The sequence below is a fragment of the Macaca mulatta genome, chromosome 10, assembly GCF_049350105.2.
Source record: "Macaca mulatta isolate MMU2019108-1 chromosome 10, T2T-MMU8v2.0, whole genome shotgun sequence".
NCBI classification, from domain to species: Eukaryota; Metazoa; Chordata; class Mammalia; order Primates; family Cercopithecidae; genus Macaca; species Macaca mulatta.
Window position 1 is genome coordinate 19059550 of NC_133415.1, and position 14535 is coordinate 19074084.

Below are 14535 nucleotides of genomic sequence, written 5' to 3' on the forward strand. Positions count from 1 at the left end.
GTGGCTGCCCTGAGCATCAAGTCCACGCACCTTAGCATGGACTACAAGATTCACCACACCCCATCTCCTACTTTCCTCTCTCCGCGTCATCTTTCTCTTTACCTTTCTCTGCCCCAGCAATCAAACTGTTTCCACTGCCCTCCTCACCCCTTGCCTTTGCTTTTGCTGTTTTCTCTGCCTGGAAGAGCTTCCTCTCCCCTCCATCCTTTCATTCCTTTAACATGGGAGTTCCCAATCCCTGGGCCATAGACAGGTTAGAAACTGGACCACACAGCAGGAGGTGAGCAGTGGGCAGGTGACTGAGCATTACTGCCTGAGCTCTGCCTCCTGTCAGATCAGCGGCAGCATTAGATTCTCATAGGAGTGCGAACCCTATCGTGAACTGCGCATGCAAACCATCTAGGTTGCATGTGCCTCATGAGAATCCAATGCCTGATGATCTGAGGTGGAAGAGTTTCATCCGGAAACCGTCCCCCACAACCCCAGGCCATGGAAAAATCATCTTCCATTAAACTGGTCCCTGGTGCCAAAAAGGTTGGGGACTGCTGCTTTAACAGATATGTATTGAGTGCCCATTTCTAAACCTGCAGAGCTTAGCCAGCACTGTGCTAAACCCTGGAGGATTTAATCCTTTCCATTCTCTACCTCTCTTTATATGTTGTGTTCTCTCCTCTTTGTATTTAAGACCCAGCTCAGACACAGCCTCTTCCAGGAAACCTTGACAGTCCCCACTCCATAAAGTTACACCTCCTCTGTGCTCACATGATACTTTGGACATCTCTCTCTCTCTCTCTCTCTCTCTCTCTCTCTCTCTCTCTCTCTCTCTGTCTGCACTGCATCCATTCATTCACCAACGGCACGCTGAGCACCTGAAACAGACTGAGCACCGTTCTTGGTGCTGGGGATGCAACAGTATTCCTAGGCAACACACATACCTGCCGTCATGAGCCTAGTGGGAAGAGACAGACGGCAAGCAATATAAATAAGTAAAATCTATGCTATGGCAGTGATAAGTGGTAAGAAGAAAAATAAAGCAGTGGAGGAGCTGGAGAGGAATTTCCATTCTAGACAGAGTGACCAGGAAAACCACCACTGAGCAGATGACTCTACTAGAAAAACCCAAAGGGAGTAGAAAGTGAGCTGCTGCTCAATCTAGATGAAGAGTCCAGATTGAGGAAACCGCAGGCACAAAAGCCCTGAGGCTGAATATCTCAAGTGTGCTGGGGAAGCTGTGAGAAGGACACACTAGGAACAGGGGGTTGGGGGGGAGCAGGCAGTGAGGCCAGAGAAAGGGAAAAGGGATGGTTTGATCTTCAGGGATGTGTAGGGACTGCAAAGCCCACCTCTTAATCTAAGATGGGATGCCTTTGAAGAGTAAGGCCGGCATGACATAACTTACAGTTTAAGGAGATCAGTCTGGCTTCTGTGCTAAAAAAAATAGACAGGAAGGAAGGGGGCCAAGGGCGAAAGCAAGGAGACTACTTAAGAGAAGAGTGCGGTGACCCATACAGGTAATGATGGTGGCTGGCCTAGGGTGGCGTGATGAAGATGGTAAGGCATGTTGGGATTCTGGATATACCTTGAAGATCAAGACAGTGGTATTTGTCCAACAGATCAAATGTGGGTCACGAGAGGAGTGAAGGGTGACTTTGGTGGGTAAAACTCTAAGCAACTGGAAAATTGGAAGAAGGGATTTAACATTTATTGAGATGGGAAAGAACATAAGAGCAGGTTTGTAGCAGGACCATGAGGAGCTCAGTTTAGATCAGCCCTTGCTGTGTTGTATTATAATATCCTATTGATATGTCTGTCTCCTCCCCAAGACTATGAGTTCCTTGGGTGCAGGAAGTTTGACTCACCGCTGTGCCCCCAGCGTCAGGCGCAGCACCCAGCCCATTAGGTTAAGAAACATTGGATTGTGGCCAGGCGAAGTGGCTCACTCCTGTAATCCCAGCACTTTGGGAGGCCAAGGTGGGAGGATTGCTTGAGGTCAGGAGTTCAAGACCTGCCTAGGCAACATAGTGAGACCTTGTTTCTGTAATTTTTTTTTTTTTAATCAGCCAGGCATGGTGGCGTGCACCTGTAGTCCCAGCTACGGGGAGGCTGAGGTAGGAGGATTACTTGAGCCCAGGAGGTTGAGGCTACAGTGAGCCAAGATTATGCCACTGCACTCCAGTCTAGGTGACAAAGTGAGATCCTGTCTCAAAAAATGTATATATTAGATGGATAAATGGATGCAGATGGATGAAAGAAAATGAATGGATTGGAGATGTAGGGAACGAAAATGAGATATAGTGAGGAAAGAAGTAGCCAAGGATTGCCATGTTCTAGCTTTCCTTGAGCAAGTTCCTTTACCTCTGAGCCTCACTCACCTCGTCTGTGAAATGATTGCTGTGCTTCCGAGTAACGACTTGAAAGCATTTTAAAAACTGTGGCAATGGCCAGGCACAGTGGCCCACACCTGTAATCCCAGCACTTTGGGAAACTGAGGCAAGCAACTCACTTGAGGCCAGGAGTTCAAGACCAGCCTGGCCAACAGGGTGAAACCCTGTCTCTACTAAAAATACAAAAATTAGCCAGAGGTGGTGGTGCAGGCCTGTAATCCCAGCTACTTGGGTGGCTGAGTCAAGAGAATCGCTTGAACCTGAGAGATGGAGGCTGCAGTGAGCCGAGATTGTGCCACTGCATTCCAGCCTGGGTGACAGAGCAAGACTCTGTCTCAAAAAAAAGTGAAAACTAAAAACTATGGTGGCTTAGGAAAATATTGTTCCTTTATCTTAGCAAGACACTTCATCTCTTCTTGCTTTTCATCTCCATCTATGACATGCAAGAAGAGAGAAGACGTGATGCTCAGGTAACTGTTTCTAGAACAGGGAGTAGGTCTTCATATTGTAGAACACATGTCAGTGGTCAGGAAAGCAGCTCTCCAAAACCAAGTGGGAAACCTGAGCCCTGCATCACTGCACATACAACTAGCTTCAGACAGTAAAATCTGTGCTTTAATTTTTTTTTTCTTTGACGGAGTTTCACTCTTGTCACCCAGGCTAGAGTGCAATGGCGCGATCTCAGCTCACCGCAACCTCTGCCTCCTGGGTTCAAGTGATTCTCCTGCCTCAGCCTCCCGAGTAGCTGAGATTACAGGCATGCACCACCACACATTGCTAATTTTGTATTTTTAGTAGAGGTGGGATTTCTCCATGTTGGTCAGGCTGGTCTCGAACTCCCAGCCTCAGGTGATCCGCCCGCCTCAGCCTCCCAAAATGCTGGGATTACAGGTGTGAGCCACCACGCCCAGGCCAATCTGTGCTTTCTGGAACTTCACCCAGAACTTCACCCAACACTGTACTCTGGTCCTCTTGACTTCTGCTTTATTCTGAAAATGATAATACATAAAATTATTTGAATTAGTAGCACTGTGCCTAAGAATTTCCTTGGCCTCTCCAATTTAGTGGACTTTATTTTCTCTCACACAATCTGTTTTTAAAAATATTTCTAATGACAACATGCATACTCCTTGTAAAAAAAAAAAATGAAGTTCTAACTGCAATTTATAACATCAAACTGAAAAGTCTTTCATTATACCAACCCAATATATATGGCTAAATATTGGTATGAGTTTTGTGTTTGTACTAATTTCCTTTTTTAAAAATAACTTATATAGGGCTGGGCACAGTGGCCCACGCCTGTAATCCCGGCACTTTGGGAGGCCAAGGTGGGTGGATCACTTGAGGTCAGGAGTTCGAAACCAGCCTGGCCAACATGGTGAAACCCTGTCTCTACTAAAAACACAAAAATTAGCCGTGTGTAGTGGCGGGTACCTGTAATCCCGGCTACTGGGAAGGCTGAGGCATGAAAACTGCTTGAACCCAGGAGGCAGAGGTTGCAGTGAGCCAAGATTACACCACTGCACTCCAGCCTGGGTGATAGAGTGAGACTCTATCTCAAAAAAAAAAAAAAAAAAAAAAAAAAGCTATACATACATTTTGTGATTGTATATGTGTATACCTAAAAAGGTATACAAAAGTCCTCTCTTATCTGCAGTTTTGCCTTCTGCAGTTTCAGTTACCCGTGGTCAACCACGGTTTAAAAATATTCAATATCTCAATGTGAATTTGAGAGAGAGAGAGAGAGACCACATTCACATTCACATTCCTTTTATCACAGTGTATGTAGGTGTTGGTACTGTCCACACTTTCAGGCATCCACTGGGGTCTTGGAACATATGCCCTGCAGATAAGGGGCACCACTGCACACCCAAATTTTAGTGATGCTTCTCTCAGATTAATTCACTTGGAAAAAATGTTCACTTTCTTCTTTTGATTCATCTACTTTTCCTGGGTTTTCAAAAGATAACATGTATTCCTTATGAAAAGCAGGAATTGATCTTTTAAACAGAGAATTTAAAGTTATTTTGTTCTAGATAGACATCATTCATATATTATACTATGCTTTTAATGAATATGGATTTTCTTTTTTCTTTGTTGGTTATTTAGTTTTAACCAAGATTGACAACTACACTCTGTTGGATTACTCCCTAATCAGTTCTCCAGAAATTACTGAGAACTACCTTGACCTGAACTTGAAGGTAACTTTATCATCATCAGAATCCTCAGCCTGGCTGTCAACAGCCAATATTTAGAAAACAGTGATTATGGACCGGGTGCAGTGGCTCACAACTATAATCCCAGCACTTTGGGAGACCCAGGCAGGTGGATCACTTGAGGCCAGGAGTTTGAGACCAGCCTGGTCAACATGGTGAAACCCCATCTCTACTAAAAACACAAACAATTAGCAAGGCATAGTGACACACAGCTGCATTCCCAGCTGTTTGGGAGGCTGAGGCGGGAGAATTCCTTGAACCTGGAAGGCAGAGGTTGCAGTGAGCCGAGATCTTACCACTGCATTCCAGCCTGGGTGACAGAATGAGACTCTGTCTCAAGTAAACAAAAACAAAAATAAAAAATAATGATTCTATATGGAAGGAAATATATATACATCCTCTTTGAATAATTTTTCTTTCAAGCAACTGCCTCATGTTTATACCTTTTCAAAAGATTCTTGAACATTTTGTTGATAAGCAAATGATTGTATTGTACAACATATGTCTGCCCTCTTCAGGAGAAGGATCATATGTCTTTGCCTCTAGGTTTGAGGCTAGGAGGCAGCAAGTAGAGCGGTCTGTATTTATTGGAACTTAACATATCAGTAGGTGGTACACGTTGGCACTTCCATTTCTAAGTGTCAGGTTAGTGTATTTAACTGAGGGCTGCTGACCTCTGTCAGGGCCATAAGCACGTGGAATTAGTGTTCACTGATCATGGAAAAACGATCATTGTGCTTATGTTTCCTTTTGCTCCAAAGCTAATATCATTATCTTTTAAAAAGCATATGGGCTCATACTTCACTCACCAGAGTCTTTCAACTCAGTTCAATGTTGGACAAGACAATATTTTGTAATAACGCCCTATAGCTAATGAGAGCAGTGCTAGAAATGCCACAAAAATGATTTAAACCATTTGGAGTCTTGGGTGCTTCTTTCTATGATTCCCCAGGTACTCAGCAGACACAGATTTTGAAGGTCAAGTGTTTGACACCACTTCACAGCACCTCAGGAACGACTTTTACTCAGAGTTGTCCTTCCAGCTAAATACACCTCCTTCTTTGTCTGAGAAAAGTTCGAACAAGGGTTCTCATTGGGTTACACCCTGGGGTGAACAGACACACCTAAATATGCCCAAGAATCCTAAGAGCTTTGAAAAATAGTCACTGGTCAAGGAGTCAGAAAGCCTTAACAGTTTTTCAGCATTACTGAGTTTCTAGGATTATTCTTCTTCTTCTTTTTTTTTTTTTTTTTTTTGACAAGGTCCCCTTCTGCCACCCAGGCTGAGGCTGGAGTGCAGTGCCGCAGTCACAGTTCACTGCAGCTTCAACCTCCCTGGTTCAAGGGATTCTCCTCACTCAGCCTCCCAAGTAGCTGGAACTACAGGTACATGCCACCACACCTGGCTAATTTTTGTATTTTTTATAGAGACAGGGCCTGCTATGCTGCCCAGGTTGATCATGGAAAAACAATCATTCAATTAATTCAAACTCCATTGCTCCAGTGATCCACCTGCCTGAGCCTCCCAAAGTGCTGGGATTATAGGCGTGAGCTACCGTGCCCGGCCCGAGCTTCTGGAATTCTTGTTCTATTTCAGAGGGTCCACCTTCTTAGCCTTCTTAGAATTTGAGTTTTGACCCGATACACTGGTCTTTCTCTCTGTTTTCCCACAGGGCGTATTCTACCCACTGGAAAACCTCGCCGACCCACCCTTCTCACCAGTTCCTTTTGTGCTCCCAGAACGCAGCAACTCCATGCTCTACATTGGAATCGCCGAGTATTTCTTTAAATCTGCGTCCTTTGCTTATTTCACAGCTGGGGCTTTCAATGTCACTCTCTCCACCAAAGAGGTGAGGAGAGTTAACTGAGGATGTCAATGGTCACCACCATTCAGCCTTTTTATAAGTATCCTGTTATAGGACTTTTACGCCATAATTTCGATTCCTGGGTTATCACTCTCAGTAAGACAGTGGAGGAATGAAGGAATTGTGGAATGAACACGGTTATGGGCTGAGCATCCCTTATCCAAAATGCTTGGGACCAGAAGTGTTCTGGATTTCAGATTTTGTCAGATTTTGCGATATTTGCATTATATATACTTACCGGCTGAGCAGCCCTAATCTGAAAATCCAAAATCGAAAATGCTCCAATAAGCATTTCCTTTGTGTATCATGTCGGCATTGAATAGTTGGATTTTGGGGCACTTTGAATTTCAGATACTCAGATTAGGGATGTTCGACCTGTATTTGCTGGGGAGTTGTCGAGTTTCCAGTTCTGCTACATTTGTTTTTTCATGATACCTCACCACTCACCACTGTACTAGATTCATCTCAGATAATACCAAGATCCCTTTCCATCATGTATTGCCTGTGACCTTAGAGGTCATTTCAATTTATATAACTTCTATGTGCCAGAATGTCTTCATCTGGAAAAGGCAGATAATAATAGTTCCATACTCACAGAGTTGATATGGGCATTAAAAGATTTAAATATGTGTCAAGCATTCAGACCAATCCCCAACACAGAATAAGTGCGATATAACTGTTGCTCATCATCATCATCATCATTATTTCCTGTATTATGCTAACATAAAGAGTTACCCTGGCTGTAATTACAGCTGGTTTATCTACAATGATTAGTAATAGTACAGATATTCATTGATTCTCTGTCATGCACCTCCGTTTTATAATGACAGCACCGTCTCTAGCCAGCCAACCAAAAACTTTTATTGAGCATCTCTTTTTGAATCTTCTCATTCTATATGTCTTAATTATACAAGTAGATATAAAGCTTATGTTCAGAATGGTAAGTATGGCAGCTACCTTACGATGCTGAGAATTAGACACTTCTAGCTGCAGACTTGAAAATCATTCATCTGTGAACGTAAATTCCTTAAGCATCTGGTATCTCAGTAATCCCTAAAAGTGAGTACAATAACACAAGGCTTATTGTTAATGACTGTAGAATATGTACACATAGATTGTAATATATATATAAATAAAGAATATGTACACATAGATTGTAATATATATAAAGAATATGTACACACAGATAGATTGTAATATATATAAAGAATATGTACACATAGATTGTAATATATATAAAAATAAAAGTTTTTGTGCTATATACGTACAATCCATGTGTAAATATTCTACAGTTATTAACAATAGACTGTACTGTTCCCAGAGTTAAAAGAAATATAACTTCCTGTGTGACCTTGGGCAAGTCACTTTACTTCTCTGAACTTCGGATTCCCTATGATTGGGCTATAAAATGATAGGTCGCCTTTAAACACTGAATATTTTATGGTGTAACAGCTTCACAATCCATAAAATTGTAGGGAACACTACATTTTCCCTGAAAAGACAATCCAGGTAAAATCCTAACAGTGACACAATGGACTTTATTTTCCAGATTTCCAACCATTTTGTTCAAAACTCTCAAGGCCTTGGCAATGTGCTCTCCCGGGTAAGTGCTCAGGGTTTGAGTCCTGATAGTGTATTTGGCTCCGTTGCAATTACTTCTGGAAGACTTGTGGGTTCTATGTATTCCTTTTTGGATAAGTCCCTCTGTCTATTATTGGGAGTTTTTTCTCTTAATCAACTATCCACGAATATTTACTGAACAGCACAGTTTAAAGTGCAATTAACATACAAGTTAGAGTATAATTGTAAGTTCACAAAATAAATCACCTGTGTCTTCCACAATATTCCACCACACTTGAAATAATTAGTGTAAATAAAGGATTTATTAGTGTAAATGAAGGATTCAATTCTTAAATGAAGGATTAGTGCCAACACTTGTAACTGTAGTAAAGCAACCGTTAATACTGTGCCTTCGTAGCACAATTGAACATAATGAACCTATGGGCTAGGAATTGCCCTTGAGGGCAAAGAGATGTTCATGTAGCATCTGGTTTTGGAGCAAGGATCTTGAGTCAGATAGACCTAGATTTGTTTTTGTTTGCTTGTTTTTTGAGACAGGGTCTCGCTCTGTCATCCAGGCTGGAGTGCAGTGGCACAATCTTGGTTCACTGCAATATCCGCCTCCCCGGCTCAAGTGATCCTCCCGCCTCAGCCTCCCGAGTAGCTGGGACTACAGGCACAAGCCACTACGCCCAGCTATTTTTTCTATTTTTTGTAGAGGCATGATTTCTCCATGTTGCCCTGGTTGGTCTCAAACTCCAGGGCTCAAGTGATCCACCCATGTCAGCCTCCCAAAGTGCTAGGATTACAGATGTGAGCCACTGTGCCCAGCCCAGACCTAGATTTGAATCCCAATTCTACCACTTATTCCCCTAGAACCTTGAGAACATCATTTAACCTCTGTAAGACTCACATTCTCCACTATGAAACAGGGATGCTGATAGAATCTGCCTCACAGGGATTTTCTGAAGATTCAATGTGATAATACATAAAGCCCCTGGCACAGTGGGTAGTATCAAGTCTTATGTTCAGTAACTGCCAACTGTTATCATCGTTTGATTTTTGTGTGTGATTATGATTATTAAAGAGCTGTTTTTCTATTAAAACTGCACGATGTAAGATTTAGTCACCACAGGCCGTCCTAACCTTGTGATTTCCCTTCGTCAACTCACGTCTCACAATCTTTCTTTCTTTATTGGAATGTGGGCAGATTGCAGAGATCTACATCTTGTCCCAGCCCTTCATGGTGAGGATAATGGCCACAGAGCCTCCCATAATCAATCTACAACCAGGCAACTTCACCCTGGACATCCCTGCCTCCATCATGATGCTCACCCAACCCAAGAACTCCACCGTTGAAACCATCGTTTCCATGGACTTCGTAAGTCTGGGGAGACAGTGGAGCAGCCTGTAGATGCCAATCCTGCTCCTGCTGTGGACTGTTGGCCAGCAGCTTTGAAATGTTCGAAGCGGGTGGGGATGCTCCATTGATTAAGAGTGAGGATGGAGGCTGGACGCGATGGCTCATGCCTATAATCCCAGTGTCTTGGGAGGCCAAAGCAGGAAGATTGCTTGAGGCCAGAAGTTAGAGACCAGCCCGGGCAACATAGCAAGACCTCATCTCTACAAAAAAAAATTGTTTAGCCAGGTGTGGTGGCGTCGTGCACCTGTTGTCCTAGTTACTCGGGAGGCTGAGGTGGAAGTGTGGCTCTGAACCCAGGAGTTTGAGGCTACAGTGAGCTATGATTGCACCACTGCACTCCAGTCTGGGCAACAGGGTAAGACCCTGTCTCAGTGAGGTTGGAGTTGAGGGAAGGGTATGTGTGGCAGGATGGGAGGCCAGCACTCACACTCTCATATATTGTAAAATCTCTTTCCAGTCTCTACTTCATGCACACTCTTTCCACCACCTACCTCAGTTACATGGAGAGCTGGAATTCTTTTTTTTTAATCTAAATAAGTCAATCAAGGTAGAATTCATTTTTACTTGAGCAAATGAAGGCCAAATACAATCTGATAGAAGGATATAATAAACCTAACAAAAATGTCATACACACATAGGCACACACACACACGTACATAGAGAAGAGAGATTAGGAGAAAAAAAATAAATCAAAGGAGATCATCAAACAAAAAGTCTTTGCAGGTAGCTTCCCTAACTTACAAGACAGAATTTTCAGAGATATTTATTCCCAATGTCGTTTAGATTTCCAATGTCTTTAGACTAAGAGGGAAAGTTGGGCTTATAATGTTTCAACTATTGGAAATTATATTGGTGGCCAAAATTGACACTCTCTCATCTTAATAATAAATGCTTTTATTGTCTATAGGTTGCTAGTACCAGTGTTGGCCTGGTTATTTTGGGACAAAGACTGGTCTGCTCCTTGTCTCTGAACAGGTAAGATCAATCAATTTGACTGTTGGGACACCTTAGTAATAAATGAGTCAACTGACCAGAGACAAAATGACCATTAAAAAAACAAGTGATCTGTAATCCCAGCTGCTCAGGTGGCTGAGGCAGGAGAATCACTTGAAGCTGGGAGGCAGAGGTTGCAGTGAGGCAAGATCACGCCACTGCACTCCAGCCTGGGTGACAGTGAGACTCTGTCTCAAAAAAAAGAAAAGAAAAAAGAAAAAAAGTGAAGTTAACCATCGTGTGAACATGAGTCAGTTAAGCACCTCTCCTGTAATGGGCCAGATGACTTTGAAGTATGTACTTTACTAAAAATTGTACTGTCAAGCTTTTCTTTTTTCCATTACAGTAACATAAAAATAAAATAGGGAACAAAATAATTACAAATATAATTGTGTAATATGTCCAGGTGCCATCTTACAGGCTCTTACCTGTAATCCCAGCAATTTGGGAGGCCAAGGTGGGAGGATCACTTGAGGCCAGGAGTTTGAGACCAGCCTGGGCAACAAAGTGAGACCTCATCTCTACGAAAGCTTTTTTAAAAATTAGCTAGACATGGTGGCGCACCCCTGTAATCCCAACTACTCAGGAAGCTGAGGCGGGGAGAATTGCTTGAGCCCAGGAGTTTGAGATTACACTAAGCTATGATCATGCCACTGCACTCTAACACGAGCAATAGAATGAGACCTTGTCTCTCAAAAAATATATATATATCTCATATATTTTATATTGTATATTTTATATACCTACATAAATTAAATACATAAAATATTACATATTTAATAAACATACTTTATATACTATATATAAAACAATATATTTTATAAAATGTTTTATATAAATATATAAAATATATTTCCTATATTTTATTTTTATTAATTTTATATAAACATACAAAGAATATATACATATAATTCTGTAATAGAAGTGCACATTCTAATGGTACAGCAATATAAACTACAGTTCTTCTTTATCAAATTCATAGAGCATGCTAGTGAGGAAACAGCATAAAGCTTTGGGAGTTAAGGAACCAAGTTTCCAGTTCTTACTCACAGGATCTATGACCCTGATCAAGTCTGTTAACCTCCTTGAGCCTTGGTTTCCTGTAAAGATCTTTATTTTATCTGTAAATAAGGAAGCTGAACTGGATCATGCCTAAGGTATCTTCAGACTGACCATCTGATCCCATTGCTAGAACGTAGAATTTAACAAGATCTGCCCCGTGGCCTGCCTGCCTGTCAAATGCATGTGACGCACGGTGAAAGGCCATGTGCAGGCCACATACGTAGATCACTGAACACGAAATGCCATTCGGCAGAACCATCTGCAAAGCCCATTTTCCTCAGGCCTATAAAGCTGGAAGTTGAAGTCATCCATCAGACTACCTGGGGGGAGAATTTACAGAAAGATCAGGTGGCCCAGACTAAATGTATGCAAGGAAGAAAAGGAAGCAATGAAACAGACGTAAGCAGAGTCAGAAAAGATCTGAGAAACCAGCAGAGGGGGAGTAAATCGACCACAAGTCAACATGGTAGTTTTGAAGACTATTGTGGAAACATGGAAAATGGCCAGGCGCGGTGGTTCACGCCTGTAACCCCAGCACTTCGGGAGGGCAAGGCAGGCAGATCACGAGGTCAGGAGTTCGAGACCAGCTTGGGCAACATAGTGAAACCCTGTCTCTACTGAAAATACAAAAATTAGTTGGGCATGGTGGCACACGCCTGTAGTCCCAGCTACTCGGGAGGCTGAGGCAGGCGAATCACTCGAAGTCAGGAGGTAGAGGTTGTGGTGGGCTGAGATTGTGCCACTGCACTCCAGCCTGGGCAACAGAGTGAGACTTCATCTCAAAAAAAAAAAAAAAAAAAAAAAAACACGGAAAATGGAAAATGTATTCAATAAAATTATGTTAAACAGAAAACACAGAATACAAAACTGCACAAACACAACAGCCATTATTTGTGTAAAATAGCTTTGCATCTGGAAGAAGGAAATTGCTTTGCATCTGGACAAGGAAGTGAATCACAAAAATGAAAATGAAAAGTTGTGTTAGGATATGAGATTATGAGAGGTTCTTTTAAACATTTTCTTTTCTTTTTTTTTTTTTTTTTGAGACAGTCTCGCTCTGTTGCCCAGGCTGGAATGCTGTGGTGTGATATCGGCTCACTGCAAGCTCTGCCTCCCGGGTTCACGTCATTCTGCTGCCTCAGCCTCCTGAGTAGCTGGGACTACAGGCGCCTGCCACCACACCCAGCTAATTTTTTTGTATTTTTAGTAGAGACAGGATTTCACCGTGTTAGCCAGGATGGTCTCCAACTCCTGACCTCATGATCTGCCTGCCTCGGCCTCCCAAAGTGTTGGGATTATAGGCGTGAGCCACCGCGCCTGGGCTTCGTTAAAATTTTCTTTGTAATTATACTGTTTTTCCAACAAAAGGAATACAATTTTATTTATTTATTTATTTATTTTTGAGACAGAATGTTACTCTGTCATCTAGGCTGGAGTGCAGTGGTGCAATCTCGGCTCACTACAACCTCTGCCTCCTAGGTTCAAGGGATTCTCCTGCCTCAGCCCACCGAGTAGCTGGGATTACAGGCATCTGCCACCAAGCCTGGCTAATTTTAGTATTTTTAATAGAGATGGGGTTTCACCATGTTGGCCAGGCTGGTCTTGAACTCCTAACCGCAGTCGATCCATTGGCCTCGGCCTCCCAAAGTGCTGGGATTACAGGAATGAGCCACCGCGCCCGGAAATACAACTTTAAAAAAAAAAAAAAAAGCCAGTATGGTTTCCCAGAGAGAAAAGGTTTTATAAAGGCTTTACTCACATTTACCAAGCCCTTCAAAGCAGTCCTGACTTCTTCATTAGCTTCCGTTAGGCACAATAGGCACAGTGCCTAGAGCCACAATACTTTAAAAAGCCCACGAAAGACCAGGCAGGGTGGCACACGCACTTTGGGAGGCCAAGGTGAGAGGATTGCTTGAGCCCAGGGGGTCGAGGCTACAGTGAGCTATGATCTCAGCCTGAGCAACAGAGCAAAACCCTGTCCAAACAAAAAAAAAAAAACCACACATGAAAATGTTTTAATATATTTAAAAACAAGAATTTAAAAAAATGAATACAATTTAGACTTGATCATACTTATCTTTATACCAAAAGAGTTATAAAATATAATTTTCAATATTTTTTTAACAGAAGAAAGGCCCCCAAAGACAAAAGTGCCTCAGGCCTCCAGAAGTCATGAAGTGGCCCTATTTCTAGGGAATCAGGCTGATGAAACTCTGAACCATGAAGAGTGATCTTTATTTGGCAGTTCTTTTTTGTTTTGTTTTGTTTTGTTTTTTGAGACGTAATCTCGCTCTGTCACCCAGGCTGGAGTGCAGTGGCGTGATCTCGGTTCGTTGCAACCTCTGCTTCCCAGGTTCAAGTGATTCTCCTGCCTCATCTCCCGAGTAGCTGGGACTACAGGCGCATACCACCATGCCCAGATAATTTTTGTATTTTTAGTAGAGATGGGGTTTCACCATGTTGGCCAGGATGGTCTTGATCTCTTGACCTTGTGATCCGCCCACCTTGGCCTCCCAAAGTGCTGGAATTACAGGTGCAATATTTGGCAGTTCTAATACTGAGGATGAAAGCCAGAGAGCAGGAGGGTGAGGGGGGAAGGAACCAAAGGTGAGAACTTGGCAGCATCTGAGATTGGCCATGAGAGGAAGGAAGGAATGTGGATAGCATTGCTTGAGCATTGGGACTGCGATGCTCAGTCTGTTGGAAAACAAAGAGGAAAGGACCAGGAGGAAAGCAAAGGCTGGAAATGGGGAGTGATGCAGGGCGGGGCACAGGGGCAGGGCTGCTAATTGAGGCAGAAGGTTCCTAGAGAAGATAGAAACAACACTTACATCTGAGCAGGTGTCTGGTTTACTGGCAGAATCTCAAGGAAGGATTTAATCGTGATTCAACTTCAGGCTTGTGGCAAGAAGGTGCAAAAGATTTTAAGAAACATGGAGACCAGGTTCACTTTTCTGCTTAAATCAAACTAATCCTTATCTCTTATGTTTCTGTAATACTAGTAAGCAACAGCACATTCAATGGCTGTTATG

The 14535-nt window shown here is 42.7% G+C and overlaps 1 protein-coding gene across 3 annotated transcripts in view; it reads left to right on the forward strand.

Moving 5' to 3' along the window:
• Positions 1–14535, forward strand: part of BPIFC (BPI fold containing family C) — a 61439-nt gene that overhangs the window by 29651 nt on the left and 17253 nt on the right. For 2 of the 3 annotated variants that reach the window (XM_001112428.4, XM_077949873.1), the window contains exons 10-14: positions 4494–4585; positions 6274–6450; positions 8015–8068; positions 9236–9406; positions 10356–10423. In XM_001112428.4, coding sequence (XP_001112428.1) covers positions 4494–4585; positions 6274–6450; positions 8015–8068; positions 9236–9406; positions 10356–10423 — 562 coding nt within the window. The remainder of the gene's footprint in view (positions 1–4493; positions 4586–6273; positions 6451–8014; positions 8069–9235; positions 9407–10355; positions 10424–14535) is intronic. The other variant, XM_077949874.1, reaches the window with a different exon arrangement.